We start from the raw sequence: 16,974 nt of genomic DNA on the forward strand, positions 1-16,974 counted from the left end.
CGTCTTATCATAGATACTTGAGTTCTTTCATCAGTACAAATTGGCTCAACAGCCAGGATGAGTGCAATCAGGCAAAGCAAATATTTCTGTTCTGGAGAGAATTAAAACAAGCTGAAGATGAACGTTGACAGGATGACACGACTAAAACTGATAAATTAGAGCACGTGTACGGTTCCGTTCATTCATTAGTCCTTATTGTGCGCTGCTGTTGGTGTGGAGAGCCCTCAGAGTTCCCTCAAAGCAGACGAGTCAAGCGCGGGGAAAGAATGTGAAGTGACAATGATGCTAATCGCGCCTGTCGGCGTGTCAAACGACGTTAGCAGAGCCACGTGCTGAGCATAGGTTTCCAATCAGCTGACCCGTTCTGTAATGATTCACTGAGATTTGCAGATTGTATAAAGGAAGCTCTAGGGCTAGAGTCGTGTTTTTGTGTGTGTGTGTGTGTGTGTGTGCGTGCGGCGTCATCATCCTTTTTTATCCTCATCTTTTTTTTTTGACACATGGGACCTTATGTTTGTACCCCAATCAGAAATGCATCAAAACAATCTTAATCCCCCGCCTGCTTCAAGGGAGCTGTTTTGATTTGACCTGTCTAGCATGTGTCAGGAAAAAAAAAAAATTAAAAAGAGGCTGTTCAAAATCTCTTCTTTTCCCCTCACATAATATTGTTGTGCAGTGATGGAGAAAAGATCGAAGGTGTGAAGGACAGAGCATTGGGAAGACAGCAGTCCCAACTTTACATCTTCTTTGAGCGCCTCAGCGCTTGTTTGAAAAGTTTAAGGACGAGCCAAGAGACTTGGCAGGAGCAGTCTCTCAACCCTTGGAACATTTTTACATTTCTTTATGTTATAACCTTTGGTGTACATCACTGGACTTTTGTTTGACGTTCCATCAAAAAAGTAGTGCATAAACGTGAAGTGCAAGGAAGATTACTCATGCTTTTCAAAAAGTTTGTCCGCAACTACTATTTAAAAGTATTCACACAGCATGATGCTGTCACTATAATGTTTCACGGTGGGGCGGGTGTGCTGGTTTTTCCACCACATAGTGGTTTGCATGTCGCTCAAATTTTTTTTATTTTTGTCTCATCTGACCAGAGCAAATTCTTTCACTTGTGTCAAACTGCAAATTCTACTTATCATGTAAAGTTGCTACCTTTCAAAAGTGAGAGAATGATAGTTGCCCTGTCAGCATCTTCTTCCCCCGCTCGCTCTTGATTGCTACAGCTCCCCAGATGTACCACGGGCCTCTTTGCTTCCTTGAGTGATGTTCTACTTTCTCCTGCCTTTCAGTTTAGGTGGATGGCTGTGTTTTGGCTTTGTAGTTGTGCCTTAACTCTTTCCATTTTCAGATGATGGATCAAACAGTTCTCTGTGAGACGTTCAACGCTTGCAATACTGATGTATAATCTGACCCTGCATTAAACTTCTCTACGACTTTATGCCTGACCTATCTGCTTTGTTCTTTGGTCTTCATTGTGGTGTTGGTTCACTAATGTTACGTGGACTAATTTCTGAAGAAAGTAGAATTATATTATAATCATGGCCATTAGAGTTCCAATGCAGATCAAATTCCTTAGATTTCTGATTATAAAAAACTATTTGTATCCTCCTTCCATATATCTTTAAATCGTATGCACTACTTTGTTGCTGGCCTATCACATAAGACTCCAGTAAGACGTGTGTAATACAACAAAATGCAGAAAAGATCGAGGGCTGCAAGCTCTAAATGCAATGTAGGCAGAGCTGTATTTCAAGCACAAGCTCTACCCACCTTAATGGGGTCTGGTGGATTACAGTGACCTGGGTCAGATGGTGTTTGTGTGTGAGGCAGAGCCTTTTTAACCTGCTGACCCGATCAGTGATGTTCAGTTTGTGTACAAGGACGGCGACTCTCTTCAAAACCATTAGGCTGAAGGTGTGGAACTGTAGCGTCCACAGCTTTACAGCAGTGCTTCCAGAAACAGCGGTGAGAAAATGCACCTACTGAATTGTCTAAACGCTTCAGAGGCCCGAGTTGACTGAGGCTATCGCAACATTTAGAGCCAGGTAAACAAAATGTTTTGCATTTGATAAAATTGAGATTGCAGAAGTCTTAGTGAATATTTTCCACACTTACGTAGAGTTTTTATTTTTAATGTGCAGGCCCACTATTTATTTTTTTTTTTTTTTACATAATCTGTTTCAGTCATTTTTTGATACTTTGTTCTGAGCCATATATCATCAAAAAACTATGCTAAACTATATCAGTTTATGGATTTGACAAACATTTGACACAAATATCAAAGCAATCAAGCAGATTAGGTTTCTCGTTCTGGTTCTTCTCCTCTCTCTCTCTCTCTCCTCTGTGAGAGTGTCAAAACTTAGCTGCCTGCGAAGCATCAGCTCCTGGGGAAAGGAGTCATCATGAGTCCTGATCAGCCGATAATAGTTAAACGATACAAAAAAATAGTATTCTTTAGAATCAGGGAGAAACCAGGAATGAAAACAAACCTTATTGATAAAACTTTCCACATGTAGTCATTCTATTGAATGTTATGTGACGGATATTTGATGGTCTTGCAGATGAGCAGTTTTTGTGAGCGAAAGACCTGTGTGCACAATAGCCCTCTCTCCAAAAAAACATCTGTCACACATTGTTGTGTCTGCTGATAAAACGTCCAACCTATTTAAACATAGTGACCTTTTTTCTTCTTTGATCTTCGCACCTTTCAGCGCCAAGCGCTCCGAGTTTCGTCCACTTCAGCGAGCTGACCACCACCTCGGTCAACGTGTCCTGGGGCGAACCCATCTTCCCCAACGGCATCATTGAAGGCTACCGCCTGGTGTATGAGCCATTGACACCTGTGGATGGTAATCTCTCAATCTTATTGACCTGAACCGAATGGCTGTTGACTTGCATTGTAGTTTTTTTTATAGGACAAACTGGTATTACTGACTGAAGTAGGAGTGTTTTGTATTCGTCTGAATCAAACCATCAGACTGAATTAAACAGCTACATATTTCTGAATTATTTGCTTGTATTCCTAATTGTATACCAGACTTTTAGCACAAATGCCAATGAATAACTTCGTAACTCTGTGTGTTTGCCTGTGTGCTTGTCCACTTGGCTGTCCTGAGTGTGCTACCCTACTGCCTGGCCTGTGTAAGACCTGCTCTAAATGTGGTGTGTTTGTCCAGACCCCTCAGTGGCCTGTGCCGGCTGTCTTCAATCCCCCTCCCCCCCAGGCGTCAGTAAGACAGTTACGGTGGATGTGAAGGGGAGCGGCCCCCTCTGGTTGAAACTCAGAGACTTGGCTGACGGCGTCACGTACAACTTCCGCATCCGGGCCAAGACCTTTATCTATGGGCCAGAGGTGGAGGCCAACATCACCACCGGACCAGGGGAAGGTAGTTGCCATATTGCCTTATTGAGCTGTTTATAATACCATGAATGAACAACCATGTGGAAGAAACCTGAATACAGGATACCGCACTGCTGATGGGGTTGGTCATAATTCATCACAGCAAATTATTCAATGTTTGTATGGTTGTTGATATTGAAACAGGACAAGTAGAAAACTGTGTACTCTTTACATCCATTTATCTACAGCAATAAAGAGTTACCGGCTGATCAGATGGCATGCGTGCATCCCATTTGAGAACGATCGTTTCAGTCTTTAATTCAATTTTATTCATATACCGCCAATTCATGACATGTCAAGGCACTTCAATCAAATCATACAGACAGATTGTTCAAAGTTTCCTTTAGAGACTGGAGACTTCATTTTGAGTTTAAAAAATGTCTTTTGAATATATTTGGTGGAAATAAGTTGTACTTTGTTGCCATTTGACATATTGTAAAAGAAACAAAAGAGCTGAACTGAACGGGACGGTAAAGTATTTTACACCATATTCAATTATTTATGAGATGCTTGTTTACTTTGCTACATTTTTTTATACACTCAAACAATCTCTGTGTTGTTTTCCTTACTTCTCCTGCTGCTTATCAGTATGAGTTATGTCTCTCTAGGCTACACTCTTCGTTTCTATGATTTGTGCCGATATGAGACTTGATGGAGAGATACATTGAGCAGCCTTTGTGCAGACATCCAAACAATGCCTGTGTTGCTGCAAGAAGCTAAGATAATACAGACTAAATAAAAACCTGTGTCATACAAATTGAATGAAGCAAAGAAAATGTTTTATATGTTAGTCATATTTTTTTCATTTTTTGGGCATTTAAGATTCTAAAAACGTACTTTTGAAACATTAGCACATCATGATCAGGGTCAGTAGCTCTTGGCTAGGAGCACTGAGTGTTTGTAACTACTGCTAATGACAACTTTTTGATAAAATAAACCTGTTTTCCTTTGCCATTCCTCTTCAGGAGCCCCAGGACCACCTGGAGAGCCCTTTATAACACGCTATGGTTCAGGCCTGACCATTCACTGGACCGGCGGTGACCCAGGACGAGCTCCTATAACGCGCTATGTCATCGAGGCTAGACCTTCAGGTGGGACCTCTTAGACCACCTCCATGTTAAATCTCAAAACTGCAACAACTGGCATTTCCTGCTTTCATCCACAATGCAAAATGGGCTTTTGGAAAGCAGAGAAAGTGTGCTTGTTCCAATCTATTAAAACACTCAGTGCTTGGTGTCTTATGTATCGCACCGGCATTGGATTATTTTTCCTCAACCTGTTAGGATTACATTTCAGCAAAGGATTGAGAAGGTGAGTCATTTGAACAAAAAAGGAACAATAACATGCCTTGCAAAAGTTTTTATAACAATAATCTTTTCACATTTGCCATGTTACAGCTAAAAAATTCAATGTATTTTATTGGGACTTTATGGAATCGAAAAACACAAATACCTGATTTTAATTAATTAATTTATTTTACGAATAAAAATTCCAAAACTGTGGCATGCATTTGTATTCAACCCACCTTGGTCAAAGCTTTGCTGAACTGCCTTTTGTAGAAATTACTGCTGCAAGTCGGGGGTATGCCTCTACCCGCTTTTTACATCTAGGGATTTAAATTTGTTCCCATTCTTCTGTGCAGTTTAGTCAGATTGGATGGAAAGCATCTGTGAACATAAATGTTCCGGTCTTGTCAAGGGTTTAAAATTGAATTTAGTTTTATTCACATAAAGGCTTTCACAAATTCAAAGTTCCTCTGTTTCTTATCTGGCTAAGTCTGCGTCTTTGATATGGGGGGGATCCGCGTATAAAGCCTGGTTGCATCATGAAGGATATCTGCCGTACAAAAACTCCCAATGTCTGTGTGCAACTTGTAATGACTTGCTGTGGCCACCCCTGAACAAGGGAGCAGACAAAAAAAGTCTCTGTCAGGGTATGTGTTGTGTCCCCCAAACTGGTGCCACTATGTCTTCAGCAGATCATGAGGTCAATCAAAGATTCACTGATACTACAATGGATAAGTTGCGTGCGCCATACTCCAAACCAAACAAGCAACATCTTTTGTTGGAGGCTTATGAGGAATTGAAGCACAAAATACTCAAGAAAGTAAACACTAGTGCTACTATAAAGGAAGACACATGTGTTCGGAGCCACTTGTATGGGAAAAGACCATTTTCTCTGACCAATCAGAATCTGGGACTCTAGAAGGAGCTGTTTTGCTGACCCTTCCATAACTCCTGAGAGTAAAGCGGTAGAGGGAGGAAACTTTTTCAGCAGACCACCTTTGCAAAACATTGTTCAACTCATACCAGATTTGAATAGTGGCATTAATGATTAATACAAGTATTGTTTGCGTTTAAAAACATTAAGCGTAGAATCTAGAACAAATGAAAAGAAGTTGATGCAGGAAACCTGACATGAAACAAAATTGCCTATTCATGATAAAATATATCAAATAACATATGATTATTTCACTTAACAGTTGTGAAGTCACCAAGCCTTATGGTTTGTATAGTTTTTCCTTTTGGAGCTGTGAGATTGTGTAATGAGGGGTATTATGTTTGTTCTGGAGCAACCAGCCAAACAGCGCCCTCTAGAGTCATAGAAAATGGTGTAACTCTGTGTAAATACTTGACTGAATGCTAATCAGTGGTATCTGGCTGATAAGGAAATCCTAAACACACAGATAAAAAAGGGAATCGCTGACAAAACGCATTGGTTTCTGATCAGTGTGACCACTGACTGAACAAAGTCACCAGAATCAACTAAGCCTGGCTGCTAGCCTGGTCTGGAGCAGGCTAGTTGCCCAGAGTAAATCACCATGGTAAATTATGTGCTACCTCTGTGAAACCGAGTGAAGGCTTAATTCAGCCAAAATGTCTGGAAGATCCCCACTTAATCCATTAACTTGATTTTGTGAAACAGCCCTTAGATTTGTGAAGTGGACAACTTAGTGTTATCCTTATAGTCATAGGGATTCCTTTGGTTACGTACTGTAGATCGTCCTGCATGGGCTGTGGATCTCTGCTGCTCCTCCAGAGATGCCACTGGGCCTCTTGGCTTGTCTGGTCTGCAATTGTGCCAATCTCCTTCCATTTCCGGATTATGGATTGAACAATGCTCTGTGAGGTGTTCAAAGCTTGGGCTCTTGCTTTATAACCTAAGCCTTTCTTTATACAAAGGTGGACTCTTCGTAGTTAGGGCTCTTCTGAAGGCAATTTGTTGGACTGGATTTTAGTCATGGGTATCCAAGTAAAGGAGGCTAAATAAAATTGTATGTCACATTTTACTGTCCGCCCCAAACTAGTTATTGTTGATAACAAAGAAACAAAAAATGTCCAATAAAATAACTTGTGTTTGTAACTTAAAATGTGGAAGCAATTAAGGGGGTATGATTTTTTAGCCATGGACTATAAAGTCAGACTATAAACAAGTTATGTATGTATAATGATCTCTAATACACATAACATCCAAATTTCTTTGGATGTTATGTGTATTAGGATTCTAGCTGTTCGCATAAGATGAAACTGTTCTTTTGGTCATGGTCCAAAAGTCATGCAGACTGGGGGCCTGCAACTTTTACAATCCAAGGAGCAACATTTGCCCTCAGTCCAGCAAAATAAAACAAATTTAGAGCCATAAATGTTACTATACCTTTTAATAGAAAACTTGTTTCTAATAAATATCAAAATATTTATGACAGAAACTTGCTGTCAGGAAAAAATTTTTTTTCCCGTTTTTAGGCTTTTAAATAAAGTAAATCATAAATTTTTTGCAAAGATGCAATGAACATTTATGGGATTTCGATATTTGTGGAAACATGAAAAGTTAGCAGGAGCAATTGTGGATGGTCTGAAGATCCACTTGTGGCTCCAGAGCCGTAGGTTGCAGACCCTTGGTCTAGATAATGGGCTACGGTCAGACTATAAGGGGAACATGTTAATCTTAAAAACATATCCCACATGTTGTACTTGCAGATGAGTAAACCCAACCTTATTTTTGCTCCAGTGATACTTTGATTCTAAGGAAGTCCTGTGAAAAGTCAATATTTGCTGCCTCCGAGTCTACATCCCATATATTTTAATGTGTTATTGATTCGGCCTCTGCATCTGGGAGAATCGGCATCCTGTTCCAGCTGTGACTGACACGTCCATGTCAGGATGAACGCCATGATGGATGTTTTGTGCCCCGCAAGGAGGAAAGTGGACAAAACAGTGTTAGAATTTACTGGTTAAGAATGAGACATTGAATGCAAATAATATCTGGGCAGAGCTTTAGATAATTCGAAAGCTGTGCTTATTTCAGCCCTGGATATCTGTAAATTCCACCTGTTTTCTTTGTCTTTTGTGTTAATGCTGGTGTTTCCCATTGAAAGTGCCACTGTTTACATTGATATTTACAAGCAGCGACATGTAATGAACGATCTCTGGCAAGACGTCCGAAGCGAGAGCAGCTTCGTTTGAAAAATGGCTGTGCCGCAGTTTGCGTTGCTGATTTGGTCGCTGTAAATTTTTACGAGAGCTGTAAAATTGATGGATTGTGTAATATTTGAAGGAATTATCAATTAACCCTGAGAGCTGCGAGCCAGCCAGCTGCTTTATATCAAAAAATAAACCAACAAACATGCTGGCAGGGATGCTGTCACAAGCTTTGAACGCTCCGACGCTTTAATAAATGTTTCAGTCTCCTTTTTGGGTTAAAGTTAAGTTTCATGTCTTTTGTAGATGAGGGTTTGTGGGACATCATAATCAAGGATATCCCAAAGGATGCAACATCACATACATTCAACATGGATCTACTTAAACAAGGCGTCAGCTACGACTTCCGAGTAATCGGAGTGAACGACTACGGATACGGCTCTCCGAGTCCGCCTTCCCCCTCTGTATCTGGTGAGCTTTTTTATGCGTTTGTTAATGGAACTGAATGAAGTGCATTAAATTCCATTTCAAACTTAATTAAAATTTCCCGAGGTCTTCCAGACTTCACAGGAACATGCCTCGCAGATTTCTAACAAGCGTGAATTCCAATTTTCCACGTCTCTTTCAGCTCAGAAAGTGGCCCCGTTTTACGAGGAGTGGTGGTTCCTCGTCGTCGTGGCGCTGGTGGGACTCATCTTCATCCTGCTGCTGGTTTTCATCCTCATCATTAGGGGACAGAGCAAGAAATATGCAAAGAAGTCCGAATCAGGTGGGCGCCTATGAATTTACCAATTGATTGTGATGAAAATGGTGTGCTTTAGAGGACTTGATTTTATTCAATTTTTTTTTTCTTTCTTGTGAAGTCGTGCCTGTCATACACCGATTTGCAACTTTGAAACGTTTTCAGATAACTATGCAGTGCATGATAAAAAGAAGAAACAACCTCGTTCAATATGAAGAATTCAACATCACAAGACATTATAAAACTTTACTAGTTTGACAAACAGGAAGCTGTGTGTGAAAAACTAATTACATCTTTGCTGCTTCCATAAGATTTGGTAAGAAAAGTAGGAAACAAAGGCTACTTGTCAAATACATTCAGATATTAAGAACAAGCAAGCTCGCTCACCAGAAGTTTTGGCAGCTATAAGGTGTGTGTTAATGCAATGTTGAGGATGAAAGACATCAGCAATGACCTTTGAGAAGCAGCTGTTGTTGCTTATCAATCTGGGAAGGGTTTTTATCTATTTGAAGTCCATCATTCCACAGAAAGAAAGGGTATTCATAAGATAGTTGCCAATTTGGGATGGACTACATGGACCTAAAATGTTACCCTGCCATTTTGTGACATTTTGACATTTACAAAGCATATCTTTCTCATAGAAACTGCTGGAAAAAAAACAAAATAACAAAAACAAACGAGTGATTCCACAGGCCTCGGTTAGCATGTTAAATAATTATGTTCATGACACTGCTATTAAATATGCAATAAGTATGGCCTTGGTACCACTTTACAACAAGCCTCCCATTATAGATGGCTAATAAATTGTTTAAGTTACTACCTTGTAAGCACAAACCGGACAGTTCTGTCTCTTGCTCACCCTTAAATAATGCATAATTAAGACTTATGAATGAGTTATAAAGTGTTTATGAATTAAGTAATAACATATCTATAAACTATTTATTAGCCATCTATAAGGGGAGTGTTATTGTAAAGTGGTACCATCGCTCGTTAGGAAGGCTTGTCAGGAGAAAGCTTCTCGCTATAAACAACATGACAACATGCCTTAGCTTGCAAAATCGCATCTGAATGAACCACAGAATTTCTGGAACACTGTGTTTTAGGGTAGATGTGATTAAAATAGAGTTGTTTTGCCACAATAATTAAACCAGATCAACATATCAGCATATCCACATAACTGTCAAGCACAGTGGTGGTGGTCTAATGATTTGGGTTGCATTTGCAGCCACGGGGCCTGAGTGGCTGGCAGTCCCCTTTTGTGCTTATGTTTCAAGTTATATCAGAGTTTATTGTGATAAAAAGTCCATAAAACAGCTTGTTTTCTAAAGCTGTAAAGTCAATCGCCTCGCTCTGATCAGACACATCTTATCTCACCTTCACACCCACACGCCGCTCCTCGGAAGCACACAAACAGGATCACATTCACACATAAACACCCCTGCTGAAAACCTAATAGACCACCATCCCATTTCATACTGTTTCAGCACAAGTGTCCAGTATGTGGGGCGTTTACGGTTACTATGATGAGAGACGTTATGGATTGTATGATGATGTTTTCATTCTGCTGAGAAAAAGCCAAATAAACATAATTGCACAGACGTTGCAGTCTCTAGTATTGGGTCTGGAAATTCAATTGTTGGCCCCTTACCACGGATATGTAGAGAGCACGTATTGGTGTCTTTGGTCACATTTTCCACAGCAAAGCTCTCTCGCTTATAGGCTTGTAGCTTTCGGAAAAGGATTGAAAAAGAACTATGGTCACAATTACCATATCGCAAGTCAGTCCCTCAGACACCAAAGCACCAGTGGTGTGTTTTTACCATAATATGTTCACTATTTCACTCTTGCAAATAAACTATACAAGCTTTTCCACCCAACGTATGTCCAAACCTAAAATGGCCACGGCGCATGCACACTGTGCTGTTCTAAATTTGTCAGTTTGATGCTATTTACGATCAACCCTATTGGAAGGTTGTGGGTTTGATTTCAGCTTTCCCATTTTTACACATCAATGTGCCCCTGGCCAGGGCACTTAACCCCAAGGTGCCTACCTATCAGCATGTTGGTGTATAAATTAGGTAAGTAAGTAGGCACAATTTACTAGTTTAGCACCTTTCGCAGACATTAAAATCACACAGTGCTTCATTTGAAAAACAACATACAGTAAAACACAAGCACACTACAACTCATTGTAAACCCCAATTAAAAACGTGTGAGTGCAATTGGGTGAATGTGGCTATAGTGTAAAGCTCTTTAGCGCTGTATAAATTTAGTCCATTTACAATTTTTCCCTCAAAATTCCTGAAAAATGTACAAGACTGATAAAGTCATGCAAAAAATATCCACTGAGTTTGTTCTGCAAACTAATAATATTAATAATAAATAATGATGATCTGCAATTCTGCTGTTTATTCTTGCATTTCGGGCAAAATCAGAACAAGCTAGGAAGATGGTGCAGACCAGATTAGTTTTCCATGTCCTGATATTTAAAACTTCAGAAGTGAAAGAAGGTGTACTTCCTTTTTTTCTTTGACTGTATTTTTACTTTGAACTCGTCCGACCATTGTCTATGAATTGTGGGGCTGGGACACAAAGCGAGAGGTGCAGGGGAGCTGGAAGTTGCTGGGAGGGGGGATCTTTGTCCATTCAGAGCAGCTCTGACATCAGCTGGTATTTCCCCTAAGCTCAGCAGTTTTTCAGGGGCCTGTTTGGCTGCGTGGGAGGGGAGGGGTCCCTGCGGGTCACTGCCCATCTTTCTATCTGACAGGGAAAAAACAAGAAGTTCCTTCTCACTCCCGCACAAAGACACTTTCAAAGCTTCCGCCTAGAATCTGGCCCCAGCTATTGGACCTACCGAGTGCTTTTTTTTCTTTTTCTCCGTGTTTGCATAACCACCACTTGACCTTAAGTAGCCTCCGGCAGACAGGAGGGCCTGGCATTGCTGAGGCACTGAGAAAATGGTTTTAAACTAACATTTGGTAAGCACCAGTCCCATCATTTTTTTTATTATTTTGCATGTATCTACTACTAAAATGTAGCCACTTGCAGTTTATAGCATTAGAATTTGAGCGGTTATGGCCAACAGTCCAAGAAAATAGCTGTTTTTACTGTCCTTACTGCAGTCTTCGGTGCTTAGACACAGCGCTACAGATTGTATTTTTCCTTATTACTCATCCTAACCAGGTGAGATGCTTCCCTTTAAACGAGTCATATTTAAAGGGAATGCTTGGGATGTTTTGGAAGGCAGTTTTGTCCGCCTTCTTGCTGAGAGTTAGATGTGAAAATCAATCCCACTCTTGTAGCTGTCTGTCTGCTGCAAGGTTACAGTCGAAACGTGAACGGACCAGGTGCAGTAAAAGCCGGAAACGGGGAGAATCCGTGAGCAATGGAGTCTCTCTGCGAAGGAAAGTAATCATCAGTCCGCTCAGTTCCCTCCGGCAGCTGAAGAAACCGCAGTCAGGATTTTTGCCACATTGATAATTTGCTGCTAATTTTCGAATAAAAGTGAAGTAGACCATAACTCCAACTATGTCCTTGGTTTTGATTTTACTTCTTTTCATTTTTACCCCAAGCTGTCAAAACACTCTGAACTAACTTTGTCTCTGCAAAGCATTCTTTGAACTTTTTTATACATTTATATATTCTATGTTCTATCTTTTCCAGATAAATATAAATATTTATCTGGTCTGGGCCATTCTACCACAGCGATTTGCTTTGATCTAACCATTCCATTGTAGTTCTGGGTGCATATTTAGGGTCTTGGAGGTGACCTTGCACCTCCATTTCAGGTTTTTCTGCAGCCTCCAATAGGGTTTTGTACAGGATTTCCCTGTATATAACTTCATCTATCTTCACATAACTTCTGGCTAGTTTCCCTGCCCACTGCTGAAGTAAAGCACCCCCACAGCAGGATGCTGCCACCTTCATGGGTCACCATGGGGACTGCGTTTTCAGGGTGATGCACGGTTAGTGCTTTGCTACGCGTAGCATTTTGCATGTAGGCCTAAATAAGTCTGTTGGTCTCATCTGACCAGATGTTTGCCCTGTTTGCCTAGAAATGGTGTATAATTTTTCTTCCCCTTCACAATTATGGCCCTCTTGGTGTTGGTGTATCACATAAAATGCACTGATGTTGGTGAAAGTAATGGGATTTAATGCAAAAAAAAAAAAAAAAAAATTACTATTGCAATGCACTGAACAAAACCTTGAAGGGAATGCTTTCAAATCTTTATTGCTTTTAAAAATAATTTCCAACCCTTAATTTGTATTCAACATAGTTATTGTCCAGAGAAAATGTTGGCTCCAGTCAATAACTTCCATGCAATGACATTTGTTTCCAGTTGTCTTAATCCCGGCTTTGTTTAAGAGCTGAACGATCATGTAGTGATCAGTTCTCTGTATCCTCCCGGACACTAACCTCCCTGTTTCCCCTTGCCTGTGGTCACACAGTGTCTCTCTACGTGTGTCCAGGTAACAACTCTAACTGCAATGCGCTGACCCACGGGGACATGGTCAGTCTCGATGAAGGCCGCTTCCCCGCTCTGGAGCTCAACAACCGGCGGCTGTCAGTAAAAAACTCTTTCTGCCGGAAGAACGGCGTCTACACCAGGTGAGGTTCTTCTCTTCTTGCAGTAACGTGATAGCAGGGGAAATGTAGTTTTATGGGTTTTTTTTATGTGACACACTTAATCAGTGGGGGGAGGAAACGCTTGTGAATAAATGAATATTGCTTTATTTATATAATCCGTATTGCCTCATTTATAGGTGTCTGTGCTGTCAATATTTTGACCTGCCTCCATTTTGACAATCAATCTGCACTTATATTTCATGTTTGATCTTATAAAGTGAGGGATCTTTGACCATTCTTCTTTGCAGAATCTTTCCAGATAGTTTTGAGTCCTGGGTCCTCTCTTATACTCTTCTTTCCAGCTCGCCCAAACCCTTTTTCGGTACGCTTTATGTCTGATGACAGAGAGATTTTGTTTCAGTTGATCCGTTTCTGTTTTGATTTGGTCATACATTTTGGATCCTAATACTTTTAAAAGACCCAGTGGTGATGAAGATTTGAAACCTCATCGTATTTCAAAGAATTTCATGATGCTATGGACACCATCAAGTTTCTTCTGGGTCTTTGGAGGACAAAAATGGACCACAGCGTCATCCGTCCTCCACTGCACTTTACGGTTCACGTGTGGCGCTATTCCACTGTTGGGCCCAGCCATGGATGGAGAACAAGGCCTTAACACACTGAACAAAAGAGGCTGGTGAAAACTCTGAATCCCAGAATGCACATTGAGAGCTCTCAGGAAAGAGGCGTTCCAAATGGCTTTTTCTACAGTGGCGTCATAGAGATACATTTCTTTGTCTTTGCCCGCAGCTCTCCATAGGCTGTATTGGGGAACACCAGCATGATCAAATCAAGCAAACACCACATCTTTGAAGAAAACCTCAGATCCAAATGAAAGCACGGTCTGCTGTCTGTGTAACCGGTGATCGTACCCCAGCCGAAAAAAAAAAAAAAAAGACCAGCTGCCTGAACTTGGCTTACTGAGCTCCTGCAGAAAGAGTCTGAGAATAGATTCTCCAAGAAGAGGATTACATTGATTCCATTGACGAAGCGGTTTGTCCCCACTGCCTGAAGACAAAAATAGATTCAGGACGAAACAATTTAAATTCTGTCTTATTTCAATGTGTTTTGCTGTTCTCAACACAGGCCTGCGTTGAGAACAGAGGAATGTACGACTTTGCTTCGCAAAGTTGCACCTCAGTAAACCAAGAGACTTCTGGAACATCTTCTTTTGGGCAGATTAGATGCATGAATAAAACGTACGGCACCCTTTTTTGAGAAAATCATCACACACTCCTCACACGGACTGCCATTTACGATGCTGGAGGACTGAGGATTTGACCTCGATTGGATGCTGGAGGATCTGGGTACTTTGCTGTCATTGAGTCCGATATAACCCGTTTTATATAACAACATATCCTGGATGAAATATCAGGCTGTTTGTGTGTTAGCTTAAGGTGGGCCAAAATGCAGTCAATGATCCCAAGCACAGAAGCAAATCTACAACAGAATGGCTTAAATAGAAGAGTCCCAACTTCAGCCTTTAAGAAAATGTGCAAACATTCTGTAATATGCCCTTTAGACCTAGCACAGGAAAGTTTTTACTCCTGTTTCTCTACTCTTTGGTCCTTTAAAAGAAGGTCTTACACCTTTGCTGCAAAAGCTGACTGTATTTTTTTTTTTTTTACTATTTAATCATCAGAACATGTTTACACTCCACACAAGATTTGGATTCTGCTTGTCGTATTGTTAAAACTATCCAAAAGGTTTGCAGCAGCCTCTAAAGTGTGACTGCATTTCATGTGAAAATAATTTAGTGGCAGGTGGAGTTGGAGGATGCAGGTGCAGTCCACAAACTCGGCGCTATTCTTTTCTTCTATGTAGATTAATACGAGAAAGATATTTAGTTCTGTGGCTTTGTATGTTGGACTTTAAGGATGGATCAAAGCAGCCTCGGGTCTTTGAGATGCTTCCAGGCAGTTTCTTACTGCTCCGACGTGAAGAGCGAAGGAGGGGTGGGTGGAGGTTGGCAGTGGAAGAATGCACAGATGTACTCGGAGAATCAGCTCTCTTTGAACTCAGCCCATAGCGGAGAAACCCAAATCCCCACACCTGAGCCGCCGCTTACAGATTAATACCACATCGTGATCTCTGGTCTCAGAGTACCAAAGACGGGATGAAAGCAGCAGATTCAGACTCAGATAGAAAATCACACGTTCTTAATTCCACTGTACTCAGGCTGATTCAGGAGGCTGTGTCAGACAGCCAATGGCACTTGCAGCTGATTCTAATGTTGATTTATTTTATTTTTTTTTCTGTCCTGGTGGAGATCAGAGCTAAACATGGTAACTCCGTGAAAACAGTTATGACAATGTGTCTGATCAGGTCAATGTAAAGCTTTTATTATGATGAATCCTTTTTCTTTATATAACTATAATAATGTATTTTATAATCAAAGGTGTTGCGACTGTATTAAGTGACTCACCACTGACAGGTGACGTGAATAGCACTGATTATCTCTTCCCCCATGTAGCCTGTTGGGGGGCACAATATATTAGTCAGCTACAGAACATTTTGTCCTCAATGTTGATGCGTTAGAAGCAGGAAGAATGGACAAATGTAAGGATTTGAGCAAGTTTGACAAGGGGCAAAATTGCGATTGATTAATAACCAGGTCAGAGCAGCTGCAGTGCTGTTCGTCATCAGTATTGGTCGGTATTTAGCAAATTGGGTTAAAATAAAGTCCAAAAGAAAATGTGCTCCTCCATCATTTCATCTTTTATCATATAAAAGTATTTTGGTCATTCTAACTGACCTAAAAATGTAAATGTTTAGTCTGTTATAAAGTCAGACCGTAAGGAACTTGCTGGGTCTGTCAGCGTAGTGTCCAGAGCACGGAGGCATTACCAGGAGACAGGAACAGTACATGAGGAGATGTGGAGGCGGCTGTAGGAGGGTAACATCCTCCAGCATGACCGGTTTGGCAGTGGGTCAGTGATGGTGTGGGGGTGGCATTTCTTTGGGGGGCCACACAGCCCTCCATGTGCTCACCAGAGGTAATCTGACTGCCATTAGGTACAGAGATGAGATCCTCAGACCCGTTGTGAGACCATATGCTGGTGCGGTTGGCCCTGGGTTCCTCCTAATGAAAGACAAAGCTAGACCTCATGTGGCTGGAGTGTGTCAGCAGTTCCTGCAAGATGAAGGCATTGATGCTATGGACTGGCCCGCCCATACCCCAGACCTGAATCCAATTGAGCACATCTGGGTCAATTGAGCACATCTGGGACATCATGTCTTGCGTTGATGCATTAGTCCAGGTTTAGGCAGAGATCCCTGAGGAGAGCATCCACCACCTCATCAGGAGCATGGCCAGGCGTTGTAGGGAGGTCATACAGGCATGTGGAGGCCACACATGCTATTGAGCCTCATTTTGACTTGTTTTAAAAATATTACATTAAAGTTGGATCTACCAGTAGTGTACTCCGAATACTTCATTCATTCAGATCTACAATGTGGTATTTTAGTGTTACCTTTACTTTTTAGCAGTGTATGTATATCTATCTATCTATCTATCTATCTATCTATCTATCTATCTATCTATCTATCTATCTATCTATCTATCTATCTATCTATCTATCTATCTATCTATCTATCTATCTATCTATCTATCTATCTATCTATCTATCTATCTATCTATCTATCTATCTATCTATCTATCTATCTATCTATCTATCTATATGTACTGTTTATTTTTTGCCTCCACTGTAAGAGATCTGCTGGAATTTATCCACCAAACATTTTCAAAATGCTTTCCACATGCATTAATATTGAAACTGCTTAT

The 16,974-nt window shown here is 40.8% G+C and overlaps 1 protein-coding gene across 5 annotated transcripts in view; it reads left to right on the top strand.

Moving 5' to 3' along the window:
- sdk2b (sidekick cell adhesion molecule 2b) overlaps positions 1-16,974 on the top strand; it is a 487,898-nt gene that overhangs the window by 454,069 nt on the left and 16,855 nt on the right. For 3 of the 5 annotated variants that reach the window (XM_012871718.3, XM_021321070.2, XM_021321068.2), the window contains 6 exons: positions 2,715-2,852; positions 3,180-3,389; positions 4,369-4,494; positions 8,128-8,292; positions 8,450-8,590; positions 13,013-13,172. In XM_012871718.3, coding sequence (XP_012727172.2) covers positions 2,715-2,852; positions 3,180-3,389; positions 4,369-4,494; positions 8,128-8,292; positions 8,450-8,590; positions 13,013-13,172 — 940 coding nt within the window. The remainder of the gene's footprint in view (positions 1-2,714; positions 2,853-3,179; positions 3,390-4,368; positions 4,495-8,127; positions 8,293-8,449; positions 8,591-13,012; positions 13,173-16,974) is intronic. The other 2 variants (XM_021321069.2, XM_021321071.2) reach the window with 1 other exon arrangement.

The sequence above is a fragment of the Fundulus heteroclitus genome, chromosome 10, assembly GCF_011125445.2.
Source record: "Fundulus heteroclitus isolate FHET01 chromosome 10, MU-UCD_Fhet_4.1, whole genome shotgun sequence".
NCBI lineage: Eukaryota > Metazoa > Chordata > Actinopteri > Cyprinodontiformes > Fundulidae > Fundulus > Fundulus heteroclitus.